The 25,194-nt window shown below is 40.5% G+C and overlaps 2 protein-coding genes across 2 annotated transcripts; one reads left to right on the top strand and one right to left on the bottom strand.

The window, feature by feature from the left end:
• The first annotated feature begins 10,895 nt into the window (after window positions 1-10,895).
• Window positions 10,896-12,093, top strand: LOC137946150 (AT-hook motif nuclear-localized protein 25-like). The gene has a single exon (XM_068792353.1). It carries the CDS (start codon window positions 10,904-10,906, stop codon window positions 11,774-11,776), a length of 873 nt encoding a protein of 290 aa, XP_068648454.1. The 5' UTR covers window positions 10,896-10,903; the 3' UTR covers window positions 11,777-12,093.
• Window positions 12,094-16,347: 4,254 nt separating this feature from the next.
• LOC137946360 (thioredoxin reductase NTRB-like) lies at window positions 16,348-24,935 on the bottom strand. Its single transcript, XM_068792626.1, has 2 exons — window positions 23,747-24,935; window positions 16,348-16,694 (listed from the first exon to the last, which is right to left on the bottom strand). Exons 1-2 carry the CDS (start codon window positions 24,792-24,794, stop codon window positions 16,624-16,626), a joined length of 1,119 nt encoding a protein of 372 aa, XP_068648727.1. The 5' UTR covers window positions 24,795-24,935; the 3' UTR covers window positions 16,348-16,623.
• Between the last annotated feature and the right edge of the window lie 259 nt (window positions 24,936-25,194).

Raw genomic sequence — 25,194 nt, 5'->3', positions numbered from 1 at the left:
AAAAATTGAAGAATACATCAAATACTTCGGACTTCTCCCGTAGGAGATACACCTAAGTGACTCTACTAAAATCATCAATGAACAACGTAAAATACTTAAAACCAAATGGGCTAGGAACTCGACATGGACCCCATACATCAGAGTGGACTAATTCAAACAACTTGGTGCTTTGACTAGAACTAATTGGGAAACTAGAGCGACGATGTTTTCCTAGCTGACAGGATTCACAATCAAACGAGAGAAGGAAAAGACTAACGCAACTTAGCTGGTGAGGGATGTCCCAAGCACAGATGCCACAAGTAAGAAGAATCTGTAGTAATGAGAGTTACAACTCGAGAAATTGATACATCATCCAGCATGTAGAGCCCTCCCTTCTCATGTCCTGAACCAATCGTCCTTTTGGTCTGTAAGTCTTGGAAAATACAAGAAGTAGGATAAAAGGTTACTGAGCAGTTTAATGATTTAGTTATATGACTCACAGACAAGAGATTAATTGGAAACTTTGGTACAAATAAAACAGAATCTAAGGATATTTATGGAGTAGTGCGAACTATACCCTCCCCCTACATGGGAGAGGTGGACCCATCAGCTAAAGTAACTCGACGATATGAATGAGATGGACTAATGGACTGAAATAGAGAGAGCATACCTGACATGTGTGTAGAGGCTCCTAAATCAATGATCCAAGAGGGGGAATGAGACACATTTAGTGCATTCATACCTGTACTAGCCATCGTGGCACTCGCTGAGGAAGGAAGAGTCGCGGTAATCTGAGAAGTAATAGATGAAACAGTCAGTTGACCCAGTCGCTGTAATAACTGTTGAATTTCCTCATACGATCCAGTGTATGAGGAGGTGTCCTTATCTGTGACTATAGAATTGGCCCAAGTAAGTTTACCAAATTTGTTTCAACATTTCTCAAAAATATGATTAGTCTTACCACAATAAACACATTTTCGATCCCCCCAACCATTTCGGCCACAACCATGGGTTGTGTAAGAGCGACCTCTACTTCTATTATTACCACCATGAAACTGACAGTCGGGCTTACCAGTAGAAGATTGAAGGTTAAGAGCAACTGCTTCTGAGAGCGCTCCACCTGACTCATTCTTATTTTCAAGTACATTTTCAGCTCGAAGAACTTTGTTAAAAGCTTACTCAAGAGTGGTCACATCCTCATTAACCAACAATTGAGCTCTAATAGCATCATACTCATGCCCCAAACCATCCAAAACTGGGCTACTTGAATCTGATTTTCTTTCTTACGGATGTCTTCAACATTCATAGTCAAAAGATGGAATGTACTAATCTCATGTAGTACTCCCCTCATCTCAGTGAAATAATTTGTCATTAATTTACCTCCACGTTTCATATTAAATAATTTCACATATAACTCATAGATCCTTGATAAATTACTTTCTTGAGACAAAATGGAAGCCAATGTAGTCCACATTGCCTTAACAATATTGTAACTCAAAATCTGATTACTAAATCTGGATTCCATACTATTTACTAACCAGGTCATTACTAAATTATCTTCTGCCACCCAATCTTCAGTAATAGGTACTGGGGGATCATCATTTATATATTTTGCCATTCTTATGACCATCAAATACATCAAAACTGATCTAGACCAGTTTACATAATTCGATCCATTCAATCGGATTGTAGTTATTTGAATAGACTGAGAAAATTTCACATCTGAGTTCTCAGCGGTCATTTGGACAACAACCTGTGTGTTGGAATCAGACATTAAATATCACCAAACACCAAACTTCAGTACACTAGATCGTCAATTAACCAAAGGAAAACACTTTCCCCAAATTTCAATATTTGTGTGGTCAAGTGGGCCCCACACTGAATTCAATTAGGACAATACAACACCCAATTCATTATTCATTCAATTTAGAACCAATAGTGATCAATTCCAACAAGTGAGACCATTCATCAATGAAAAAATGACCTAATTGCAAGAAATCAAGATAGTGTAGGCTATATGGATGATGATGCAAGCATTAAGTTGACGACACAGGCAGATTTGAGAAATTTCCTTAAATTAGGATCATTAAATACTTTTAAAACTTAACACTCAGTCAAATAGAAACAGTAATCATTACCCAATAGGCTAAGATAGGCACAAAAAGGAAAAAAACGAAAACTTTACCCTATCAGTTCATAAATGTGGGAAAAACCTTCAAAGATATTGCTAAAAATGGAAAGAAGATTTATAAAATTCAAAGAAACTTACCTAAGACTTGCGTTATTGCTCTGATACCATGTTAAGTTGGATTGGATCCAAAGCCCTATCCCAAAATGACTACCCAAGTTAGGAAACCTTTTTACCAACTAATAAACTCAAGATCTTTGTAATCACTAATCTATGTGGGATTATTCCTTAACACTTTTAAGTATTTTATTATACATTTTAATGACAAATAGATAAATAAATTAATTATCCTTTATACTAATAAATCTCTATACGGGGATATATAGTTTATAAATAGAACAAAATATGGAATAATTCGTTTGTGTGCGCCCGACGAATTTGCAATAGCGGCTCGCTTGCCCGGTTTTCATACACCCACGAGGCACGAACTTCCACGGACTGATATTGATCCTTCGGTCCAAGAACTCCACAATTTCTTTGTTTCCGTGCGTCTTTCCTGAACAGTTAACTGTTGAGACTCGAGAAGACTCTAAGACGTTCGCAACCCTTGGTATCCCTGTAATTTTGTTATGATGACGAGTAGTTGGAAAAGATCCTTTGGCAACGTTAGATCCTTCGTCAACAATTCCTTGGGTGGCTTGAGAGGAGGGAGCAATATAGCTTCTTGGGTCGTTGCTGGCACTCTAGCTTATTTCCTTTGGGTCAAACCAGCTCAAGATCTCAAGAAAGAGCAGGAGGTAGCATAATTCCTTTGTTATTCACTTTGCTATTTCTTCAGTTATCTAGTTTTTTTTGGTCGCTGTTTTGGGAGTGTAGGGTTTAGAGAATCTGGTTTTAATGGATTTTAGGAAAAGGCAGCTTTGGCGGCAGCTTCGGATAGATTCCGTTACGTCGAGAGGAGAAAACCAATTCCAGATCCTCAGGTAATATCGTCTTTTTCCCCTGAATTCTTTCAAACCTTTTTTTTTATTTTCTATAATTCGTGATTTTTGTAATTATGAAAAACTTAAATTTGTGGTTACAGGAGGGTGGTTTAATATATGGGAAGAGAAGAGATGTAGAGAAATCAGAAGATTGATGACACCAATAGTTGCTGATCTTAGGAGCATCTGGTTTTATTTGAAATCTGTTTTATTACTATTATTTGTTGGACGCTGTTAAATCTGTTAGCCATGCTTTTCTAATGTGAAATATGACATCTTATTCTTGGAGACGAATCGTGCTAGTCCGTGTGACAAAAGCCTCAAACTAATAAAAACTACTCATCAAATTGGGTATCTTACACTCTCAATGATGTACTTTGGCACTCTCTCCCTTTACTCCTATTCTAAGCCGGGTATGGCTGAATCATCCTATGCCATCTGAAGTTTGCATAAGTCATCTTTGCCATGTAATGACCAAAGATTTTATGCATTACAGTAATTGTCAATTACAGACATTGATTAGGCTGTATGCGTTCTGTGACTGATTAGATTTTGTTAATACTTGAATGAACGTTTGGAACCTTGAACTTTTACATTTTTTCACTGAAAGAGCGTTTGAATTCCTGTTTTTTATGTGTTTGATCTTGTTAGCAAACAGTCTGGTTGCATAATAAAGTTGTGCTGGTAATGTCTTGTCTAATGTAGAAAGACACAGATTCTGGCCTCTTTCTTTCCTTTATAAGATCCTTGAGTTTTTAGGTGATGGGTACACTGAAAAAGGAAGTACGAGACAGGGTAAAGTTGGTTAATCCATAGTCTAAACCCCAAAAGAAAAATGCTTAGTGCACTTTTCTATAGCAGGTAAAAAAATTTTATCTGTGATGATGCAGTTGCCCATGTGGTATGCCATGTCAATTTTTTTATTTTTGTTTTTCTTTCCAAAAAGATGAGCAGAGAGAGGGGCAGACCACCCTGTCATCTGCTTCAATCGCCATCTATACCCCTGTTACAGATGTGATGGCATTGAGGAGAGGGATATCTCTTGGTTGCTTGTAAAGAAGGGCAGCCAAGCCCTCCAGCAAGCAGGAAGACAGAGAGGGAGGGCTACAATGCTCCCATTCACCTGGTAGCAAGCAGGAGGGAAGGGCAGATGTCCTTCTGCATCTCCATTGGCCTGTGGGAGGTCAGGGTGGGGGGGACTGTGGCTCTCCCATGTTCCGGTTTCTAGGCGGCAGCAGCGGATTGGAGGGAGAGCTGAGGGCCTCCCACCTAATTGTTTGTAGGCTGGAGAGAAGGGAATGCCGTGGTCCTGCCATCTCTGTGCTTTGTTGCTCCACCCTTCTTGACAGATAGAAGGGAGAAGGGAGAGGGGAAAGCTTTAGCCCTCCCTGCACAGGCAGGCAGCCCTGCCTTCTGTTTCCTCTCTGGACTGCAAGGCCCTCCCTGGCTTACTCTTGTTGGATGGTGTGAGGGAAAGGACTTGCCCCCATCCTCACTGGCAGGGAGGTGTGGCACAGAGGGATACTTGCTCTCCTCCACTAAAGCTTTGCTTGAGTCGTGGAAGGGGAGTTAATCTTGGTGTGACTGCACCAGATAGGGTCATGTGTGGCTGGCATATCGGATAACATGTCACAGGTTGATGTTGCAAGTGCACTTAGCAACTGATCCTTAAAATGGAAAGAGGAGTAAAATCATTCAAAAATTCCTTAACTTTTGGTAGCTTCCCTTCTTGGTCGTTTTTTTTGTTCTATAAAAACTAGTTTAGCGGTTTCTAGAATTGATCCAGATGTGAAACTTCTAAACAGACGTTTCATTTCCATGGTTATCAAAATGTCCAGATGCAATTGCTGTACTGTTCCAATTAATCTTAATGTTTCTTGAAGATGCGGCTTCAAAGAATCCCCAGTAACCTGAATTTTGTGGTATGCAACTTAGATGAGTGTTAATGCTTTGGACTATTTTTTTTCTTTGTTGTAAAGGTTGTGATCAAATTAATGCAAGCCCTGATGGGTTGTTCAAAAATTGTGCTGGTTCCTTATTACCCTGCCAGGCCAATTGCTATTTAGTTTTCATTGGAGAGAAACAACAAATAAAAAATATTGCTTTGCAAGATATACCATTTTCAATTTCACTTTTGAAACAAGGAGAAATAAGAGTCCTTAAGAAGACACCTGAAGGAGAACTCGGTTCTCTTCTCCTAAAATCCTTAAAGTGTGCCCTGCCAAGATCTAACATGGTGTTAGACTTTGTCATCTTGTTTTTCTGTTTTTTGGGACTTGGATTTGTATCCAAAGCTGGAAGACCTGGTGATGGCTCCCTGTCAAGCCCAAGCACTTCCCGTGGGCAGGTTGGTAAGATTCAGGAATTTTCAGAAGATGCTTATTGGGGAAAAGTTCAGATACGGTAAACTCATTGACACAGCAGATAGATGAAAAATAATTTGTTCCCAAAATTTTGGACTTCTTGGGTTTTGGTGGGTGAGATGTATGGGTTGATTGAAATACGAAGCACACAAAATATTCAACTTAAAGGAGGTGAGACTTTCCTAAATTGAAGAGATGCTTAGAAAACAAAGTCTCACCAATTATTTTGTTAGTCATGCTTCGTAAGTTAAAAAGGTTCAAGGTAATTCTGTATTTGGAGGTTTTGGACCTCAAACTTATAATTGCCTTTTCATACATTCGACTGTTCTGATCTTCTTGCAGTCTCTTTGCAGGTGTTAAATGTTTTACTTGTAAACGTTATATTCAGAATGAGCTGGATTTGAATGTGTTGGTTAAGGAATAAATGCTTGATGTTAAGATGGTCATTGTTGTTAGTGCCTATGTGATCGACATTCTAAGATGGATCAATAGATATCTTTTATAAATTGGTAGATAAACCAGGCACTTTGTGGTTCAGAATGGTGAATGCTCTGTAAGAAATGGATTTCTATCATACATAATCAGAATATAAACGGAAGCTTGAACGTTCAAATTCCAGAAGTTGCAGAAAAGTGTCTCATCTATTCAGAAGTTCCTTGATGGAGAAGTCACAGACACTTCTGCTAAACCAGATCCAAATTTCTTAAGTCGGTTTTTTTCCATCAAAAGACAGGAATTGCTTAATTCTTAAAGGGATAAATGGTTGTCCCTGAAAAGCAAGAACTGCTAACATGCTCCTATCTGTAGTAGCGGGGCAGTTCCTGCTTAGTGTTTGAAGCCAATTGTGGGAACAAAAATTTCCCCTTTTTGTTTTAGTACCAAGAAGTTAAAACCTATCACCATGCCAAACTCTAGAGGTTGGGTGTTTCCCAAAGATTTGTTTGAATACAAACGCACTGAAGGGTGGTCATTTGCAGAAGATGCATGGCATAGAGAGGATTTTTTGGTCAGATTTAGAAGAAGAAAGTGAAAAAGGACACAATTATGACAATTACTAATTGGCTGAGAAGCAAGAGAGAAATGTTTAACATGGCTCGGGCATCGTGTGAAGGGTTTTTAAGTTGACTTGCAAGAATTAGAGGGAAGGTGGGAGTTGATATTGATCGAAGCAGTGACGAAAGGTGTGAAAGAGTCCTATTAAATAGCAGATCTCCGTATCATAAATCAGAATAGAGGAAGAAGGACTCTCATGTGAAGATGTAGCATCGATTTCAAGAACCCAAACCGAATCCGATGTATGTTTTAATTATTAGACTTTGGTAGATAAACCTTTTTTTTTTTTTTTTTGGATGGAAATTTAAAGTAAATTTTATGTTTCTGGGAAAGGAATGCATGTGATATGCCATGTCGGACAAGTGGAAGAATTAAGTTATAGATGGATGATTGGTCATTACGTTTTTATTAGGGCCCACTAATTGGACGGCCCATGATGTTCTCACCCTCGGACATTAACCTCGTCCTTTCCTTCTCCCTCGGACGTGCCATTGGGTGCCGCAACCACTAAAGCTAAAATAGTCGCGCCACGTCAGACTTCTCCATCCATCTCTCACCGATAAAGTCAAGTCGGCGCGGCTCACGTGGCTTTTCTTAATGGCCCCCACCCCCCGGCCCAAGCACGTGAATCCGGTCCCACTCCGATCCTTCACGCAATCTCACCTAGATCGCCGATCCCTTCCGACGTGGCAGCTTCGTTCACGTGAACGCGCCGTGCGATGGTCTGACACGTGGCGTTCCCACTCTGCGTCCTCTTTTTCCGTGGTGGGCCACCACGTCCGGCACCCAAGTCCAATGTGGGCCTAGAAAAAGTAACTAAAGATTGCTAAGATGTACACAGATTACTAGTACATACCTAACTAAAGGATTAAAAAAACAGGGGTGAATAGGGCGTTCACTGGAGGGGGTTGCAATCATTTCCCTCCATTCCCATCCACAGATTAGATTAAATAATGGGGGAATTAGGTTACATTCAGCCAAATTAAAGGTCTCGGAACCGGGGATTGTGTCCCGTTGAAATTTATATCCCTAGAAGAGGACAAGTGGGTCGGTATCATGGCCATGGGTCGATGCTGATGTGGCCTAGCACCGGCCTCTCTAAATATTATTAAAAGTCATGCACAACTTTGGTTAGGCTTTAATTTGATAATTAGGTCATTTCGTGTCCCTAGGGTTTTGTCAAGTCTAAGGTGCATCATCTTTTCCCTCCCCCTTCCTACAGTTCCAATTCAACCTTTCAGGTTTGAATGAACCAGTCCCATTGCCTACAGGAAAGCCAATCTATCCCTCAAGTTTATTCCAGTGTTGAGCAATTCCATTATGTGCACATATGCATTTCAAATCATGGGACTTGTCACTTTGAAGTCAAATAATTAGCTTTAGCTTCGTCACTGTTAATTATCTACAGAAACTTGATTAGCTTATGCCAAAAGCACCCATTAAGAACAAGAGTGGGTTCCCAGTTGGGTCTACCGCCGATCTGATGATCGTGTTAATGATAACCTATTTAGATTTTGGAACTATAAAACAACCTCTTCAGATATTCTCCACACCTTCACTTTTTTCCACTGTTTATCAACTAGTTTAGTATTCTTAATGTTCTGTGTCTTTTCTCGGCTAAAAAGCTGATAATACATACTTAAATCTTAAAAATCTAAACCAAACCAAACTGATGTTAATCCTGGTGACATGATGGACAGGATGTTTTTATCTATTCATGTCTGGGGAATGTAGTTTTCATTCATCTAAAGAAACATGAAGCTCAAACAGGCGAAGCTATAATTTAAGAAAAAAGAAAAGAAAAACAGGATTTGCTGATATGAAATGAGATTCAGTTCATGGATTAGATAATCTGATTGGCTTTTTTAAAAGTTAAATACAAGAGCACCCAAACCCAGAAGTCTCCAAAAAAACAGGAATAGAATATGATGTTGCCTTATGGTTATTTGTATTTCTTTTTTGGTTTTAAGGGACATTGAAGTTGGGAAGAAGAAAAACTAGAATAAATCTGTGGCTGTGCATCTCTCAGGACTCAGAGGCGTCAACCTTTTAATGATTGAATAGAAGCATCAAATCGACTTATTTTAGACTTTTGTTGGGTACGAAAATGAGAACAAATAGACAAAAATATAAAAATATTTCGTTTGGATGGGATTTCTCTGCATTACTTTTTCTTAAACAAACCATTTACATGGGAAAGTCTGCGGGGACTCGCAGCATTAGTTTATGAGGGGACGGGAAAATGTCCATTAATTTATCCCCACAGAAAAGAGATAAATTATGTAAGAAAGACGGGAAAGGTGGCACGATGGAATTTGCTTCCTATGTACTAGGTTTCCATGAAAATAGTTTTTCGGTATTAGACTGAGGAGAGAGAGAAAGAAGAGAACGTTCAGGGTGGCAAAACGACTCCATTGTTCTTTCTTTGTCATCGTCTTCCCCTGGATCACCTAAACTCTCCAACTCCAGAGCTACAAGTACGTAGAGCGTAGAAGAAATTTATAAATCGTTCAGTCAGATCAAGCACCATATGAACAGATCGCGCGGTTGATAGATGAACCTTTCAAGAACCAAAAAAAAAAAAACAAATAAACTAAATAGTTTACAGATGACGCAGCAGTTTTGGATTTTTAAGGAAAACGAAGAACATACTGCGGGTATCAAAGAAAACTAACAGCTACGGTCACCTGTTCTTGGGAGGCGAACGTGCTCGGACCAACGTGGTAGAGGGACCACGGTCTCCCCCGGGTGGGGACAAGGGGGAGGTTGTGTTTGATGAGGACAAGAGTGCCGCTATTAAGTGGCGGAGGTTTTAGGCCTCCGCTAGGGTTACACATGCATGAAATAGGAGAGAGCAAGATGGAGGGGCCGAGTAGAAAAGCACAGAGATAAGGTTGACCAAGTTCCGATGCCCTGACATCTCTGACAGCTGTACGGTGCTTAATATTTACTTTGACTCGTTGACCGCACGTGACGCTGAGCTTTCTCCAGGAGACAACTCCAGTGCGCATGGATCTGGCAGTAGGAAACGCCGGCACTCGCCTCCGGTCCACCTTCTCCCATTTATACTATCTAAACCCCACCGGTTCGGCGATTCGGTTCGGTTCTCCTTCACAAGAGAAAACTGAAAAACGAACTCACGAAATAAAACGACCAGACCAAAGCTGGGTTGGGTGGAGAAGAGGGTTCGGACCACTTTCAGCATGGAGCGGTCTTATTTGGCGGGCCCGGAATTTGTCAGAAGTGGGCCCCGCATACAACATTATTTGAAAGTGAAAACCCTAACGCTAGAACCATCGATGCATTATGAGCGAACGTAACGTACGTATCCAACGTATGTAGAATGTAGAGGGCGATGAACGCTGATCTGGTGCTGCTCGTTTCGGTTACATATACAGATCCATGTTAGTGTCTTTATTAAACAATTTGATCATTATTTTATTTCTCTTCGCATATGCCAATGCTTTTGTCTTTGTAGTTGCTTCAGCCTTCAATCCTCCTGTGCAAGCTTTCCACCGTCTGTACCCTTTTTCCTCCTCCTCTCAACCTTCTCTCGCCCTCGCGTTCAGACACCGATGACGACTGAATTTTTAAGCTGTTTGATCTTTTCTATACCTTCTGCACTTCGCACTGGTTGCTCATGTTCATCGGCTTTGCTGGTTTCTTGGGTTTCTTTCATTTAGTGTAGATCTCGGTGTAGTTCCCTACGCTTCTGCAGTATGCCGAGATCTGCAACCTGGTCGATGAGATGCATGGGAATCGGGTTTTCAAAGAATTCGAGTTCGTTTAGCTTCCTTTGTACCTTTGAGGGATCCATGGGTTCATGGTTTGGATTGTTTCAACAACTGTAGTCTTGTTTTGGGGACTCTGGTTCGATTGCTCGATTGATCCTTTTTTTTCGGAATTGAAATAACGGGTTGCAGAGGCTCACGGAGGTAGAAGATTAATGAATGTTCAGTGTATGCTAAAGATCTAGCTATTGGATTTTTGGATGCTTGAGTTATTTGGGTTTTGGGGTCATATAACGATAAGATCACTGGGAAGAGGGAGGTGAAAGAGATCATAGAGGCTTGAGAGAAGTTCGAGGGAAAGAAGATTGGAGCTGTTCTAAAGGGAGACTTGTTGTTGTTTTGAGGTTGTATCAGTCTCCTTCCTCTTATATTTTTCTCTGTGTTGGTTGGGGATTTGCGTCAATAAAAGAAAATTTTAGTAGTGGAAGATTTATTCTTGCGTAAATTAAGAAAGGAGAATTAAAGAAACCAAGGTCAGATGCAACTCCCTCTTAGTTTATTTGATTTCTCTCTTTAATTTAGAAAGGTCTTGTTGGAGTGGGAGAGTGATTGTTAAAAAAGAAGAAAAAGCTGGCAAGCAAGTGGTGGGAGAGAGTAGATGTGGCGATGGCGGGCATGGAACCAGGTCCAGGTTCTTGCTACTTCCATCAACTGCTCAGACCCGAACTGCACTTGCAAAGGTCACCGCCTCAGCCGGAGCAGCATGAACAGCAATATGCGACCCAGATGGAGGATCACAGTGACTCCCCCGAGATGGATCAAAAGCCTGATGCAGACACTGCAACAACGAGCTCCGGGGCAGCTCCGTCATCAGGCCGCCGGCCACGCGGCCGACCGCCCGGCTCCAAGAACAAGGCAAAGCCACCCGTCATAATCACTAGAGACAGCCCAAACGCCCTCCGCTCCCACGTGCTGGAAGTTTCAACCGGCGCCGACATCATGGAGAGTCTATCCACTTATGCGCGGCGACGGGGCCGGGGAGTGTGTATTCTCAGCGGCGGAGGCACGGTGGTGAATGTTAGTCTTCGACAGCCAGGAACCCCGCCGGGAAGTGTCGCGACTTTACCCGGAAGGTTTGAGATTCTGTCTCTCACGGGAACAGTGCTTCCACCTCCGGCACCGCCCGCTGCGGGCGGGCTGACGATATTCCTCGCAGGGGTGCAGGGGCAAGTGGTGGGAGGAAATGTGGTGGGCTCTCTCATGGCGTCGGGACCTGTCGTCTTGATGGCAGCCTCCTTTGCTAATGCCGTCTTCGAACGGCTGCCTCTGGAAGAAGAGGATCCGGCGGCCCAGGTGGGTCCCACAGCTTCACAGTCCTCTGGAGTGACGGGCGGCGTCGGTGGCACGGGGCAGCTGGGTGAAGGTGGAGGCGGCCCCGGCGGAGTTTCTTTCTATAATTTGGGTGTAAATGTGCCGAGTTACGCTTTCCCAGGAGATGTTTTTGGGTGGGGGAATAACGCCGCGAGGTCGCCCTTTTGATGATACTTAAAAGGATTGTGATAGCATGATGGGTTGATTCGAGAAGGTTTCTTTTGGAATTTAGGCCATGATTTGTTGAACCAGTGGCGGCAGCAAGGAGAAGCTGTTTTTAAGAGGAGGAAGAGAAAAGAGGAAGAAATTAAAGCTGAGGATGTTGAAGATGAAGTCGGAGAAAGAGACTGAAGAAGAAGAAAGAAGAGGAATAAAAAGGCAAACAAGAACTCAGCCGATCTCTGAGGTCAGTGAATTCATGAATCATGTAAAGAATCATTGTCATTGTTTCTTTCTTTTTCCTCTTGAAATCGTGCAGTCTGCACATTTCCAATATTCTCTCTTGTTCCTCTCTCTTATGTAGCACTTCAGTGTAAAATCTCTTCTCAATTCAATAGCAACAACTACTTTGCGAATTTCTAATTGTAAACACAGAAAAGAAGAAACCAAACCGCGGAAAGAAGAAGATTGTGCTGATGATGGGTACTCTTTCTGTATTCCCACACACATAACTACAGGCTTCTGCTCCTAGCATCTAAATCTCGATTTCAAAGAGTCAGCACTGATAATCTTAATTTCATATTCAACTACTACACTGTAGATATTCCTTGCATGAACTACGTGTTTCTTTCCCCTTTTTTAATCAATTTCTTCTCATCGGTCGAAGAAAAAAATGCCTATTTATCTGATGGGAAAACAAAAGTTCCTTATTCTAACAGTCTTGACAAGCTCCAAAAAGCCTGCATCTCTTCTCCCACACCCTGCAAAAAGTCCCGGTTGCATATTCGTGACAGAGAGGAGCAAAGGCAAAGGGAACTGGAGTTGTCTGCAGTTCTGCGGAGCTCCAATTTGCTGACCAAACGTTACTACAGAGAAAGAAGAAACTTCCGTTGTCATTTACCTAACTAGGATGGAAACTGTCGTCAAAACATTTACAGCAGACTGCATGATTTTCTTCATCTGTTATCCATCGATTCGACTACGTTTATAGGAAAAGGGAATTTTGTGTCAGTCTCTCAAAAGAATTTCCTGCTTTTCCTGATTACAGAAAATAACAGGAGTTCTGAAAAGCAAGCCCTAACCCGCCAGTAACTTAAAACAACAAGAACTTTGGAACTTGAAAATTCACAAGGACGAGTTCTCTTTCTCTCTCATTAAAAAAAACGAGAAAAATAAAAAAAATAAAACAGAAAAATTCAATGGATGAGTTCCTCTTTTCCTATCTTCTGCTACTTATTGACTACCAAATCTTCACTTCTCTAAGCACGAATTTCTCTTAATTAATCAGGGTCATCTTGTCTCTTCCTCCGCTCTAAAAACTTTGATTATATCCACTAATCACTCAAATCCAAACCTGGCTTGCTGTTTCATTCTGGGTACGTGGGCATCCGTTTCTGCTTGCCTTCCCCAGTATGCGTTTCAGCATCCTTGATACTCTCAAAGTCTATGTCCTGGGGAATTCTATTGGCAGAAATTGCTGCAGCTCAACAGCTCTCCACACCCATACTTGCATGTCTTCATGCATGCATGAAGTGAAAGATGGACGCATATATCACATGAAAGATAAATGTAAGTTCTCTCCATCTTTCATCATCTGCAATGTCGTTTTATCTTTGATTCTTCACGAAGTGATCTTTCCCGAGATGCAAATCATGGACCAGATTAACTTTTTTCCAGTTTTATTTTCTTTATTTCCTTTTCTTTTGTCTCATTTCCAGCCTTGGGTTGATTGAAACTTCAATAGCAAGGGACAAGGCTGAGTGAGGAACTCAAGATGATGATTCATTCCCATTGGAAGCCATAACTGGTAGAGTGCTCTCATATATATGATGGAGAATTTTTATGCTTGCTTGAAATGGAAAAACTTGATTTCGAAAGAACTGTTTGTTTAACCATTTAGTTGAGGATATCAATATGAATCAATTGATTTTCTGGAAGAGAGGTAAGGGAAGACAAGAGAACTGAGCAGCTAAACTTCTGAATGATTAAACATTAAACTTTCCCAGTTTGTTTCTGCTTAGCTGATGATTCAGACCTGCAAATCTGCATCTAATTACATTGCTAACAAGTTTGCTCACTGAAATTCAGAGAAACAAGTTATATTATCGTAAATGTTCTCAACATTCCTCAATAAGAAAAACATTAGCTCTCATCACTCTACACTCTTATCACAAACCAAAAACATATGAATCTTCTTAATGACTCACATTCTAGGAAAGAAAAGGAATGGGTTTTCCCAGAGTTACATGAATCTTCTTATCGCAGATCATCAACCTGATTTGTTTCCCTAGGAGCTCTTTGAAAAGGTGTTGGACTGAAGTTATTGGGTATGCTTGATTGCGTTAAGTTGTGGAATCTAATTAACGCCTTATGCTGAGTTGGTCACGGATTGACCTTCACGGTAAGGTCACCATGGGGGGCGGGAAGTCCCCCCTTGGGAGTGCGGGAGCGAAGCCCCCATTCGATCCACGATATATTGGTTGTTGTTTCATTAAGGGCAATTTTGGAATTTTACTCTCGTATCGCGGTTGCCCTAATTTTCTCTTTATAATTGAGGACCACCACTATTGGGGTTTTATCATATTAATCCGAGGAGCATCTCGAGTTGCAGCACGAGAGGTTAGAGAGAAACAGTTATAAGTGTGTGATTTCTATTGTAAACTATTTCATCTTCATAGTGGATTACTACAGCAGTGGAAGACAGGACATAGTCTCACTTTGAGGCAAATTTGTATAAATCTTGTTGTTTGTTTTCATACTTGTTTTTCCTTTCTTCTGTGATTATTATTATTGTTTTCGTTAGTTTAGAATTAAGGTATTTAATTCCTAACAGATTGTTTAAAGGAACATTAAAAAACAACTCATTTTAGACACTATAAGCAGTTAAAAGTAAATAACGAATGAACGCAACAAAACTGGTTCAGCAGAACTTACTGATTTAGAAGATTTTGTGTAAATATTTAGTTATTTTTTCTCCTATTATCTAATATCTTACTTTTAAAGAAGGGACTCATCAGGCACATAGAATAAATTAACAACTCGAATCAACCCTGCATTAACTTCCTATTTGCACTGACAGGAATCAACCCAATCCATTAACTTTAGTAACGGCAAAATTCTACTTAAAAAAAAAAAAAAAAGGCTCTTGGATCAGAATGGAAGGCCATGAAAGAACATGAAAGAATATGTAGGCAAGTCGTGATGAGAAAGCAGAGATCATTGCGTGAATGTACAAATAAGAAATGAACTTATTAAGCAGTTAAAATTAACGGGAATAAATCAGAAATAAGAATCAGCAATGAAAATGGTGTTTTAAGCTTTTTTTGATTCATAAAAGAGATAAAAAGTGAGTTGAAAGAAAGTTGATGCAGCAATGGAGTCAACAAATGATACAGAAAAATAGAGAAACGAGTAATTTAAAAGCTCCATGATTCAAATCTTATCAGCTCCTTTCAACATTGTGGCTGTACATAGTCACAGCTCCAGTTCATATTTTCGCTGTAAATTTTGGTGCAAGGAGCAGTTTTAGTTTTTGTTTAATAGTTCACAGGTAGAGGACAAACTTGCTAGATGAGATCTGTTTGTTTCAAGGATAAGCATGGGGCTAGTCTCATAATTCCTCTCTTCCCCCCTCCAAAACCTTTGATAGAGCACTTAACAAGCATTCACTATAAAGATTCAGAATAGTAAATTCTTCTATTCTCTCAAATATTTGCATGTTCAATGTCGACAATGTTCATATATTCTCTTCAGAGTAATTGAAGGGACCAAAGAGATGTAATCTCACATGAGCAGATAGGGGAATGCGTGAAATGTTATAAGGTTTCCTTGAAACTAGAGATGTTAAACGATGAAAAGCAGTAAGAGCAGAAACTGAAAGCTTCAATTCATATCATAACACTCATGGAATCATGTATTCTGATGAAATCATATTCACTTGAAACTCTTAATATTTAAGCCCCTTTTTTTCTTATTTGCAAAAACTAGAATTAGGCTTCTAAACAGTGAAATATCTGCCACCCACCATAGACTTAGGTTTATTTTCATGTATGAGAACCCTGCTTTTATGTATTACACCTACTTCACTCATACTTGATTTGCGTTTCAACAAACTTGTCTTTGTCGCTCTGGCAGCATTGGCTCTTACTCATCCTCTTGAATCATCCGCAAACTGTAAATTTCCCTCCATAAGTTGTATTGATTGGATACATACAGATGTCCTTATTTATTTTCTTCGATTAACCAGGTTCCGATCATTTTAGCAATTCCACCATTTTTACGATCCAATTGCCTCAAGCAAGAACAAAAAAACAAGGGAGTAAAACAGCAGACGTGTTTGCTGTTTCTGACGTAGAAAACCGAACACTTTGCACAGAATTTACCAATTCAGCAATGCGCCCGTTCCCCACCATGTATCATGATAAGAAAGTTAAGATCCAATTCGATAGTTATCTAGAAATGCTTAGCCAAGATTGCCATTAGAGGGATCCTGGAACAGAATTTCGAATGCTTCAGAACAAGCATTTGTTACAGACTTATCAAATTGGGCCGATGGGTAGCAGTTTAACTCACACATAAAGCAGGAAATTGAAATTTTTATGGGTCGGTGCAGCAGCACTCGTTTAGAGTGAATGGAACAAAGATGTGAATGTAGAAGACGAATGGAAATCCACCCATTTGAACGACTGCTATACCAAATGGGCGGATCAATTGAAATAGACGACCTGCTAAAACTTGTAAGATTCATCCAAATAATTACTACCAAATCAATATTGATGGATGTCCAGCCTATGATTTTCATTCTACAGACTGGTCTTAACTCTTGTCATTGATTCCTCGGCAGAGCCTAACCATAGTCAATCGGTCTTTCCCTCCTGAGCTCCAATCTCTTGCAAGTAGTGTTCTGCGTCCAAGGCTGCCATGCATCCTGCACATTCATAAAATAGTAAGCTGATTAGCTTTATCATGAGCATGATATAGAACAAAATGTTTGGTGTTTAATCTCATATTAACGGTTTCTAGTGGCTATCAGTGTCGCCTTCGTACTGCCGGATTGGATGTGGGTAACTTAACCATTTAAAAAATTATAATGAGAACTCACTGCATTTACAACAAGTAGTTAGACAGGATTACATATAAGGTTTGCACACCACAGCACCATCAAAGACTTATCCCAACTATACTCAGCTTTGCCATATGAATTGAATTGTTTCCTCTATTTTCATTTATCATGCACCTAGCCTATTAATAACTCATCAACCTCTATCATTTCATCAAAGCAGACAATGGTGAAAAAAGGATACACAGACAAGAGAAAGGGAGAGAGAGAGTAGATGCACCTCAAACAAAGACTCTTTAAAAACATGTATCATTCACCAGATTACTACTTTCTTTCAATATATACAACAACCATACCCATATTCTCATTCTATTTTTAACAAAAGACAAAACTGTTATTGAGTTTTTGTTTTAATAAATAAACAAAGCCAACAATAACTTCATCAGTAAGATTAAAGTGACGTTTTTTCAAACTATTCAAGTGACGGACAAATCAAGCTAAGATGAACAGTGAAATCATTAATTCAATAAAACCCACAAGATTGATTGCATATAATCCAAATTGATGAGTAAAATTTAATCTTTTAAGCAATAATTTCAGCTTCTATCAGGTCATAAACTTTCAAAACTGAATATATATTCTTTGGAGAGGTTCGAGTGATTCCTTTAAATATCACCTGGTTAGATGGGATGAAGTTTGTTTGCCTAAGAAATTAGGTGGACTTGGGATTCGAAAATCAAAAGAACTGAACAAAGCCTTGCTTCTTAAGTGGATATGGAAGTTTAACACAAATTCATCAAACCTTTGGAAGGATATGGTTCGTACCAAGTTGGGTTGGAATTCTTTATGGTGGATGTCAGGGGGAAATCGAAGAAGGCTATCATCAATTTGGAAATCTCTTCATTTACTTCTTCCAGTTTTCTCCTCAGCTTGTAGATTCTTTGTGGGTAACGGCAGGTCTCTTAAATTTTGGGACGATTGGTGGACAGGACAGGAACCTTTGAGAAACTCTTTTAGCAGTCTATTTCTCATCTCCACTCAAAGGGAGATAACAGTAGCAGATGCTTTCGAGGGAGGTGTTTTGAGTCTCCATCCCAGAAGGGGTCTTTCTGATGTAGAAGTGATGGAAGCAAGCCGCTTACTAGATTCTTTGAATCGTGTCAGGATGAGGCCTTCTAATGCAGACAAGCTCATATGGTGGCCTGACAAAAGCGGAAAATTCTCAGTTGTATCTGCATACAGACACATTAATGGTTGGGACTCAACGCATAGTGCGCTTGATATTTATTTTGTGTGGCGTCTTTGTTGCCCTCCAAAGGTAAAATTCTTCATGTGGAGTGCCTGCCAAAATAAGATCCTTACAGCGGATGTGCTTCGAAGAAGGGGTCACCCCTCAATAGACTTGCTATGTCCTCTTTGTAACATTGAAGAAGAATCCGCCAGCCATACCCTGTTATTATGCCCGTATTCTTGGAAGGTTTGGTCCTCTATCTTTTGCAATTTCGACTTGCAAATATGTATCTCTGCAGATCTGTTCAGTTTTAGCAAGTCAATTTATGGTTATCCCCTTCCTGGGCTCGGTAAAATGATGCTATCGGCATGTGCTAGTTTTTGCCATGGGGGATTTGGAATGAACGGAATAGGAGGCGGTTCGAGGCTAAATTTGAATCTGAAAAAAATGTAGCGGACAAAGTGATGGGCCAAATATCCATCTGGCTCTTGACAAAAAAACCTTTTAGTTCTTTCAAGGGTACTTCTATTCGTGAAAACTAGAGCAATCTAGCAAGGATGTATTTGGGGACCAAGACTCAAGTTATGAAAGAGTGGGCGCCCCCAGAGGTTGGCTACTTAAAATTGAATTTCGATGGTTCTTCTCTCGGTAATCCGGGGATCGCAGGTTTCGGAGGTGTGATTTCAGACTCATTTGGCAATCAGTGGTTTTCTTATGCGGGTCCATTAGGCATCTCCGACTCAACGTCTGCAGAGCTTCATGGTCTTCTCAACGGGCTCCGGATTTTCAAAGATAAATGTAGTGGCCCAATTCACATTGAAGGGGATTCCAAGGTAGTCATTGGATGGGGCCGTGGCACCTCATTTCCGCCAAGGAGGCATTGGGAAATTTTCCAGGAGATTTTAGAGATAACCTCACTATTTTCTTATATTTGGTCTCACACTCCGAGATCTGCAAATTCGGCAGCAGATGTGCTTGCCAAACAGGGAGCATCTCTTCAACATCTTGTTGTTACGGATATGCTCCCTATCTCTTTGTAATTTTTTGTTTTTAATGGATTACATCTTTATCAAAAAAAAAAAAAAAAACTGAATATATTAATCCAATCTATAGGATTAATTATCTTCTGCAAACCAATACCTTTGCTCGTAGTAGATCTTTTTCTTTTTTTAAATACATAGTTTTTCATTAAATCAATTAAAGAATAGTACAACACCAGGAAAAGGCCAAGCCTCAACCCAAGAAGGGGGGAAGATTCCACCACAATTACAACACTGGTTCACACCATCCTTTTCAAGACTATCAGAAATGATATTGGCAGCTTTCAAACTGTGCAGCCAAACTACATCTATTCTCGAGCCATCTGCTACAGTTTCATAAAATCATATCATAGCCTCCTAGACTGAGGATAGTGCTATGATAGCCACCTGATTACAATAGGAAATGCCTTTGCCAGTAGTATACGCATTGTATGCTTAGTTCAGGTTAATTTTTCTTATATTCTGGTTAATTCTTCAGAATTTCATAGTGTGCTTTTGGCTAAATTGTATTTGCACCCATACACCTTCAGTACCACTCAATATGAAGCAAAGCAGATGATTTAACAAAGTTTTCAGCATCTGCAGGGTCCCAATGGCAAGCAGGAATCGCCCTAAACCCTACAGTTGGAACCACGAGATGATATTCTAAAAGTACAAAGTAAAGGCATAAAATTGATCCAAAAAATATACACAAAGACAAATGTCATTGCCATTGTGAAGCTATTCCATCAAGGAAAAGTATCATTTCTAAGGGATGGAGTATGTGTAAAAGCCATAAGAAAAGTCTCCAGCTCTTTTGGGCCCTTTTCCAGGAAACCAGATACAATAAGGACCATGAAAAAAAGGAAAGGAAAAAGAAGAAAGCATGCTCCCAAAAGATTTATCCCAACAAAAGTGCACATAAAAGCCTCCTGAATATAAAATATTGTTATCTTGGAGAATTAAAAAAAAAATGTAAGAGCGAAAACATAAATCTGAAAATGAGACGATAATTGCCTCACATTTGTTAGTGCTCAAATTCCTTTAAAATTCAAGTTGGTGAGAATAACAAGCATGCAGATACTCACAACCACATGATATAGCGACTTTCTTGTCTATTTAACTAGAAAAATTGAAGTATACTGGATTCAGATGCTATTACCAAACCAATACTAAGACAAGCAATTACAATAAAGAAACATATTTCTACAACGAGTTTTGTTCTACATGTTAAGTAGTATTCTAAAACTCAACTTAGAAAGCAACAGGGGTGGTTCTCTCACCAAGACATCTCGTATATCAGTTGAGATGCCCTGGATTTTCAGGGGAACAAGACATCTCACCCCCAGTATAAAAAACTCTTGGCATAATGGGAAGTCTCCAGACACCTCAGACATCATGGATATTGGTGTGGACAAGATGTCTCAGAAATCTGAGACACACACAACTGGAAGAAAAAAAATCCAAAGCTGCTTTTCCTGCTTTGTTAATAGAATCCCCATGATTTCCCTTGAAAAAAACACATGTTCTATCAATAAGAATTTGACAGATTTACAAATGCATAGCAAATTTTGAAAGTGTCTTCCATTCCAATAGCAGGGGTTGGCTGATTGAATTTCAACTCTGGTTTTCAATTGTATTGATTAACTTTTTATATTGACAGACTACAAGTACGCTATTCCTACAAGCCACCAAACAGATGTTCATAGAAAACATATTAGATGCTCTCCCTCTCCCTGATGGTAATCATATTCTCTCCTTCAATCAACCTCACAAACTAAAAAACCAGTACTTAATGTATTCAAATTTTACACAAGGGTGGTTGTAGTGTTGCCAGCGCCAGTATCAGACTGTCCAAAATCCGAATAAAAAACATAACAGACATTACATTACACTGGTAATGACACTTGATTAAGCTGGAAGGTGTAACATAATGATATCCTGCAAATGCGAGATGTATTGGACATTACACAGTACAAAACATTAATACACCCACCGCTGTTTTAAATAGAATATTATGTTTAAAAATGAAATTGAAAGAAAACTGCCAACAGCAGCAGCCTACATCTACAGGATAGAAAACGGGTTCATAAGTGAAATTTTGCAATCTGGACTTGACCAATTCACCATTTGATAACATCAGCAGCACAAAAGGAAAGCTACAGCAACTTCTAGAGGGGTGTAAGAAAATTGCAAGGAATTGTGTAGATCAAGGAAAATGAGATAGAAATACTATCGAAAATGAAGTAATTTTCTAAATTTAAAATCCTTAGATAATTCAAACTCCAAGGAAGAGTACTTATTCAATCTATCAAATGGGCTGATCAGTAGAAGATTCCAGGTACTTTGCTCACAGATTAACATCTCAGTTTTATTAGCCAACAGTCTATTAGGAGAGCATAATGGTTGTACAGACCAATCTATACTGGGTATGCTACCCATATTATATCGTAGGAAGTTTAGATAACTGATAAGGTATGGATTCCCAATCTGAGGAACTATGAGCATCAATTCTGCTGCATACATAGGCCAAATGAACCTAATTAAGACTCATTGACAAACTACATTTAATATTAAACTAATCCTCAAGAAAGGTACTATTTCCTGAGACATGAAGCACAAATAAACTTCCAGAGCATTACAAACAACACGATGAGAAACTTTCACATGAAACGAATCCCAAATTCTACATAAGTCCTTTGATGATGACTGAGGAAGGTGTCAACTATGTCCAAGTGAGCTATATTTTCTAAGCACAGTAAACCCAAATCATTCACCAGTTACGCCATTGCCCAAATGTACGGAAAAAGAAAACGAGACCTCTCCACTAAGGGTCTGTTTGGATCCCCTAGAAAAGAAAAGAAGAAAGAAAATAATTTTTTGTTGTTAGGCAGCAGAGAATCGTGGAGAGAAAAGAAAAAAAATATGGAAAACCATTTTCACTTTTAGTATTTTTCTCTCAAAGAATCAAAGAATTTGGAGAGAACAGAAAAGAAATAGAGAGTAGGGAGAAAATTTTATCGGGGTGATTTGAGATCTTAGACATTTCATCCGTCCCCTTTCTATCGTTGAGCCCTATATCATCCTCAACCGAGCTCCTTCCCTCCAACGAGTAAGAGAAAGCTCATTCCTTTTGACGAGCAAGAGAAGCCCCTTCCCTTTGACGAGTAAGAGAAGCCCCTTCCCTTTGACGAGTAAGAGAAAGGTGGTAATGGTTACCGGAGCTTCGTCCGGCCTCGATCGAGACTTCTACTTGGACTTTGCAAAGGCCAGTTGCAAGATCATAGTCGCAACTCGAAGAATAGATAAACTGAACTCTTTGTGCAAGGAGATTGGTCAATTTAACTCTTTTCTTCGTCTACCCCAAATTGCCCCACGGTGAGATCTTCCCTTGCGCTGCAGCTCGATGTGACTACAGTAGAACTCATCATCGATGTTACTGTGCAGAAAGCATGGGACACCTTTGGAAGGATTGAACTTTTTTTTCTTTTTCCTAAAATCTCACGACAAAGGTGTTAGATTATTTCATTTTCTCTTGTTGATCTGAGCATTTGAGCTATACCAGGCAATGTTCGTTCTACTCTGGATTTGACAGAAGGGGAGTGGGACAAAGTTTTCAGAACCAATTTAACCGGATCATGGCAAACCGCAAAATTTGTCTGCAGTAGCATGCATAATGCTAATGTGGAAGGTTCAATCGTCAATATTTCTTCTATTTCTGCTCTTGGTCGTGGCCTTGCACTCGGAGGGGTCGCCTATGGCGCATCAAAAGTTGGTATGGATTTAATGACCCAGGTAAGTTAATATCTTCATCTCTTCAATGGCCTATAATTGGGTCTTTTCTTCCTGTAATGGTTTTTGAGAGATTGAGGCGTTGTGTCTCAACAGGTGATGGCGCTGGAGTCGGGTGTGCACAAGATCAGAATGAACTCGATAGCTCCAAGTTTGTTCAGGTTGGAGATAACGGAGATGCTTCTGCAAAAAGAATGGGTTTAAAGAGCAGTAGAGTAAGAACTTGGGGCTATACAGATCCTCTGTTGAAATCTCTTGTTCAATTTCTTATTCATGATTGGTCTGCTTACGTGACCGGCAACATTTTTGTTGCTGGCGAATGTACCGCTCTTGTAAGCATCCCAATTTCCTCTTCTCTTTGAACCTTGTTGCACTCCCATCCACACAAAAAGATAGCAAAATGCAGTTTTTGAGGATTGATCCTCTCTAGGAATAGTTTGTGGAAAACCTTTACATCATGGTACTCCCATATCTTTGGAATAAAAAATTATTAATTTTCTTTTCTTTTCCATTTTCCTTGTGCATCCAAACGAGAAATCAAGTTTCTCTTTTGTTTTCTCTCTTATTTTCCATGGACATCCAAACAAGAAAAAAAAAACTTCTTTTCTTTTCTCTTTCTTTTCTTTTCTTTTCATCTTTCTTTTCTTTTCTTTTTATATTTCTTTTCTTTTCTAGGGGTTCCAATCAGACTCTAATAGTGTGAAGTATTACAATTAACTAAAGTTACTAAACCGTCTTCCTGGACGCATCGTTTTCTGCCAATAACCAATTTATCACGATAATTGAAAGCAATGATACGAAACTGAAGCAAAGTATACTCATGGTGCAAGTTGGTAACGCTCATAAGAGATTTATAGAAGGGAAAGAATAATTCTCACCTGAGCCTGCAGCTGTAACCGCCTGCCTATACTTCTTGTCCTGCACATCTCCGGCTGCAAACACTCCCCTTACACTCGTGAGGGTCGTCCCTGGCTTCGTAACAATATATCCCTCCGAATCGAGCTCCAGCTGCCCGTTCAGAAAGTTGGTCGCAGGGTCGTGACCAATGGCAAAGAATAGCCCGGAAGCCTTCAAATTCGAGATCCCCCCACTCTTCACATTTTTGAGCTTCAGCCCTCCCAAAACCCTTTTCGTCTCGTCCGCATATGCCTCCACCACCTCCGTATTCCAAATCATTCCAATCTTCGGATTCTTCGTTGCCCTCTCCTGCATAATCTTCGAAGCCCTTAGAGTATCCCTCCTATGGATAATGTAAACCCTAGACCCATACTTGGTTAAGAAGTTCGCCTCCTCCATGGCGGAATCCCCTCCACCGATGACGGCCAAAGTCTTGTCTCGGAAGATGGGCGCCGCGCCATCACACACAGCACAAGCAGAAATCCCACGGTTCCAAAATCCCCCCTCTCCTTCACCGGAACCGGGGAACTTGAGGCGGCGGGCAACGGCCCCGGTAGCGACAATGATAGAATCCGCTTCAACAACGGTTTGATTCTCTGACACAACCTTGAAAGGGCGGGACTTGAAGTCAACGGAAGTGACAGTCTCGGTGATGATATGCGTACCGAACCGCAGCGACTGGTTCCTGAAGCGGTCAGTGAGATCGATGCCGAGTATGCCATCGGGGAAACCAGGGAAGTTCTCGACGTCGGAGGTGGTCGTCAGCTGCCCTCCGGGAGCAATATCATTAGCCATCCAACCCTCAAAGAGAACCGGGGAGAGGGCGGCCCGTGCGGCATAGATAGCAGCAGTGTGAGCGGCAGGACCGCTGCCGATGATGCAGACGCGCGTCCGTAGGGTTTGTGGGCCGTCCATAGTGGGTCGGTGAACTTCGGCGGAAGCAGCGGCGGCGGTGGCAGACGAGATGGTCGCAACGTTTCTGCCGGTGGCTCTGCGGAGAAACGACAGGAAGCCTAAACAGCAGCGCATTGCCGCCCAGTTTTTAACCTGGTTTTGCTTCGGCCGTGGTCCTGTGGACGCGGTGTTTAGCGCGCGAAATCGCCCGCGCTAAGCACCTCTTCGTCCGGTTCACCGCGCCGGTTGCCTGGTTCAAACCGAGTAGCAGGCCGCTTCAACCGTGCCTGTGACTCAGTCCCCAAGTCTGACGTTCAAAACTGCGTCTGCGACAGCAATTGACAAGAAGTAAGAGGGCCGTTGCGTTCATGCATGATGCATCCATGGCTATTGTTCCGATTGTTCCTAATAGGATGCCAACGAACCGATGCCTAGCCTCTCTCAGAAGTTTAAAAATGAATCTGAAGCATACTATTCCAAAGTTTATAAAAAATTAAAAGAAACCAACGTCGTTAAAAACAACAGAAACGTATCG

The sequence above is a fragment of the Aristolochia californica genome, unplaced genomic scaffold (assembly GCF_029961685.1).
Source record: "Aristolochia californica isolate CCGP_79_NKW_82.1479 unplaced genomic scaffold, dmAriCali1.0.hap1 SCAF_12, whole genome shotgun sequence".
NCBI classification, from domain to species: domain Eukaryota; kingdom Viridiplantae; phylum Streptophyta; class Magnoliopsida; order Piperales; family Aristolochiaceae; genus Aristolochia; species Aristolochia californica.
The sequence above is the reverse complement of the archived record's forward strand: the minus strand, read 5'-3'. Positions and strand labels throughout refer to the sequence as shown.

What these genes read in the sequence shown, in the direction of transcription:
- LOC137946360 (XM_068792626.1), bottom strand. Translation starts at nt 24,794, where the DNA reads ATGCGCTGCTGTTTAGGCTTCCTGTCGTTTCTCCGCAGAGCCACCGGC. An exon ending in GGTTACAGCTGCAGGCTCAG is followed by an intron (nt 16,695 to 23,746) that starts GTGAGAATTATT and finishes ATGAATGTGCAG; the next exon opens with GATGCATGGCAGCCTTGGAC.
- LOC137946150 (XM_068792353.1), top strand. Translation starts at nt 10,904, where the DNA reads ATGGCGGGCATGGAACCAGGTCCAGGTTCTTGCTACTTCCATCAACTG.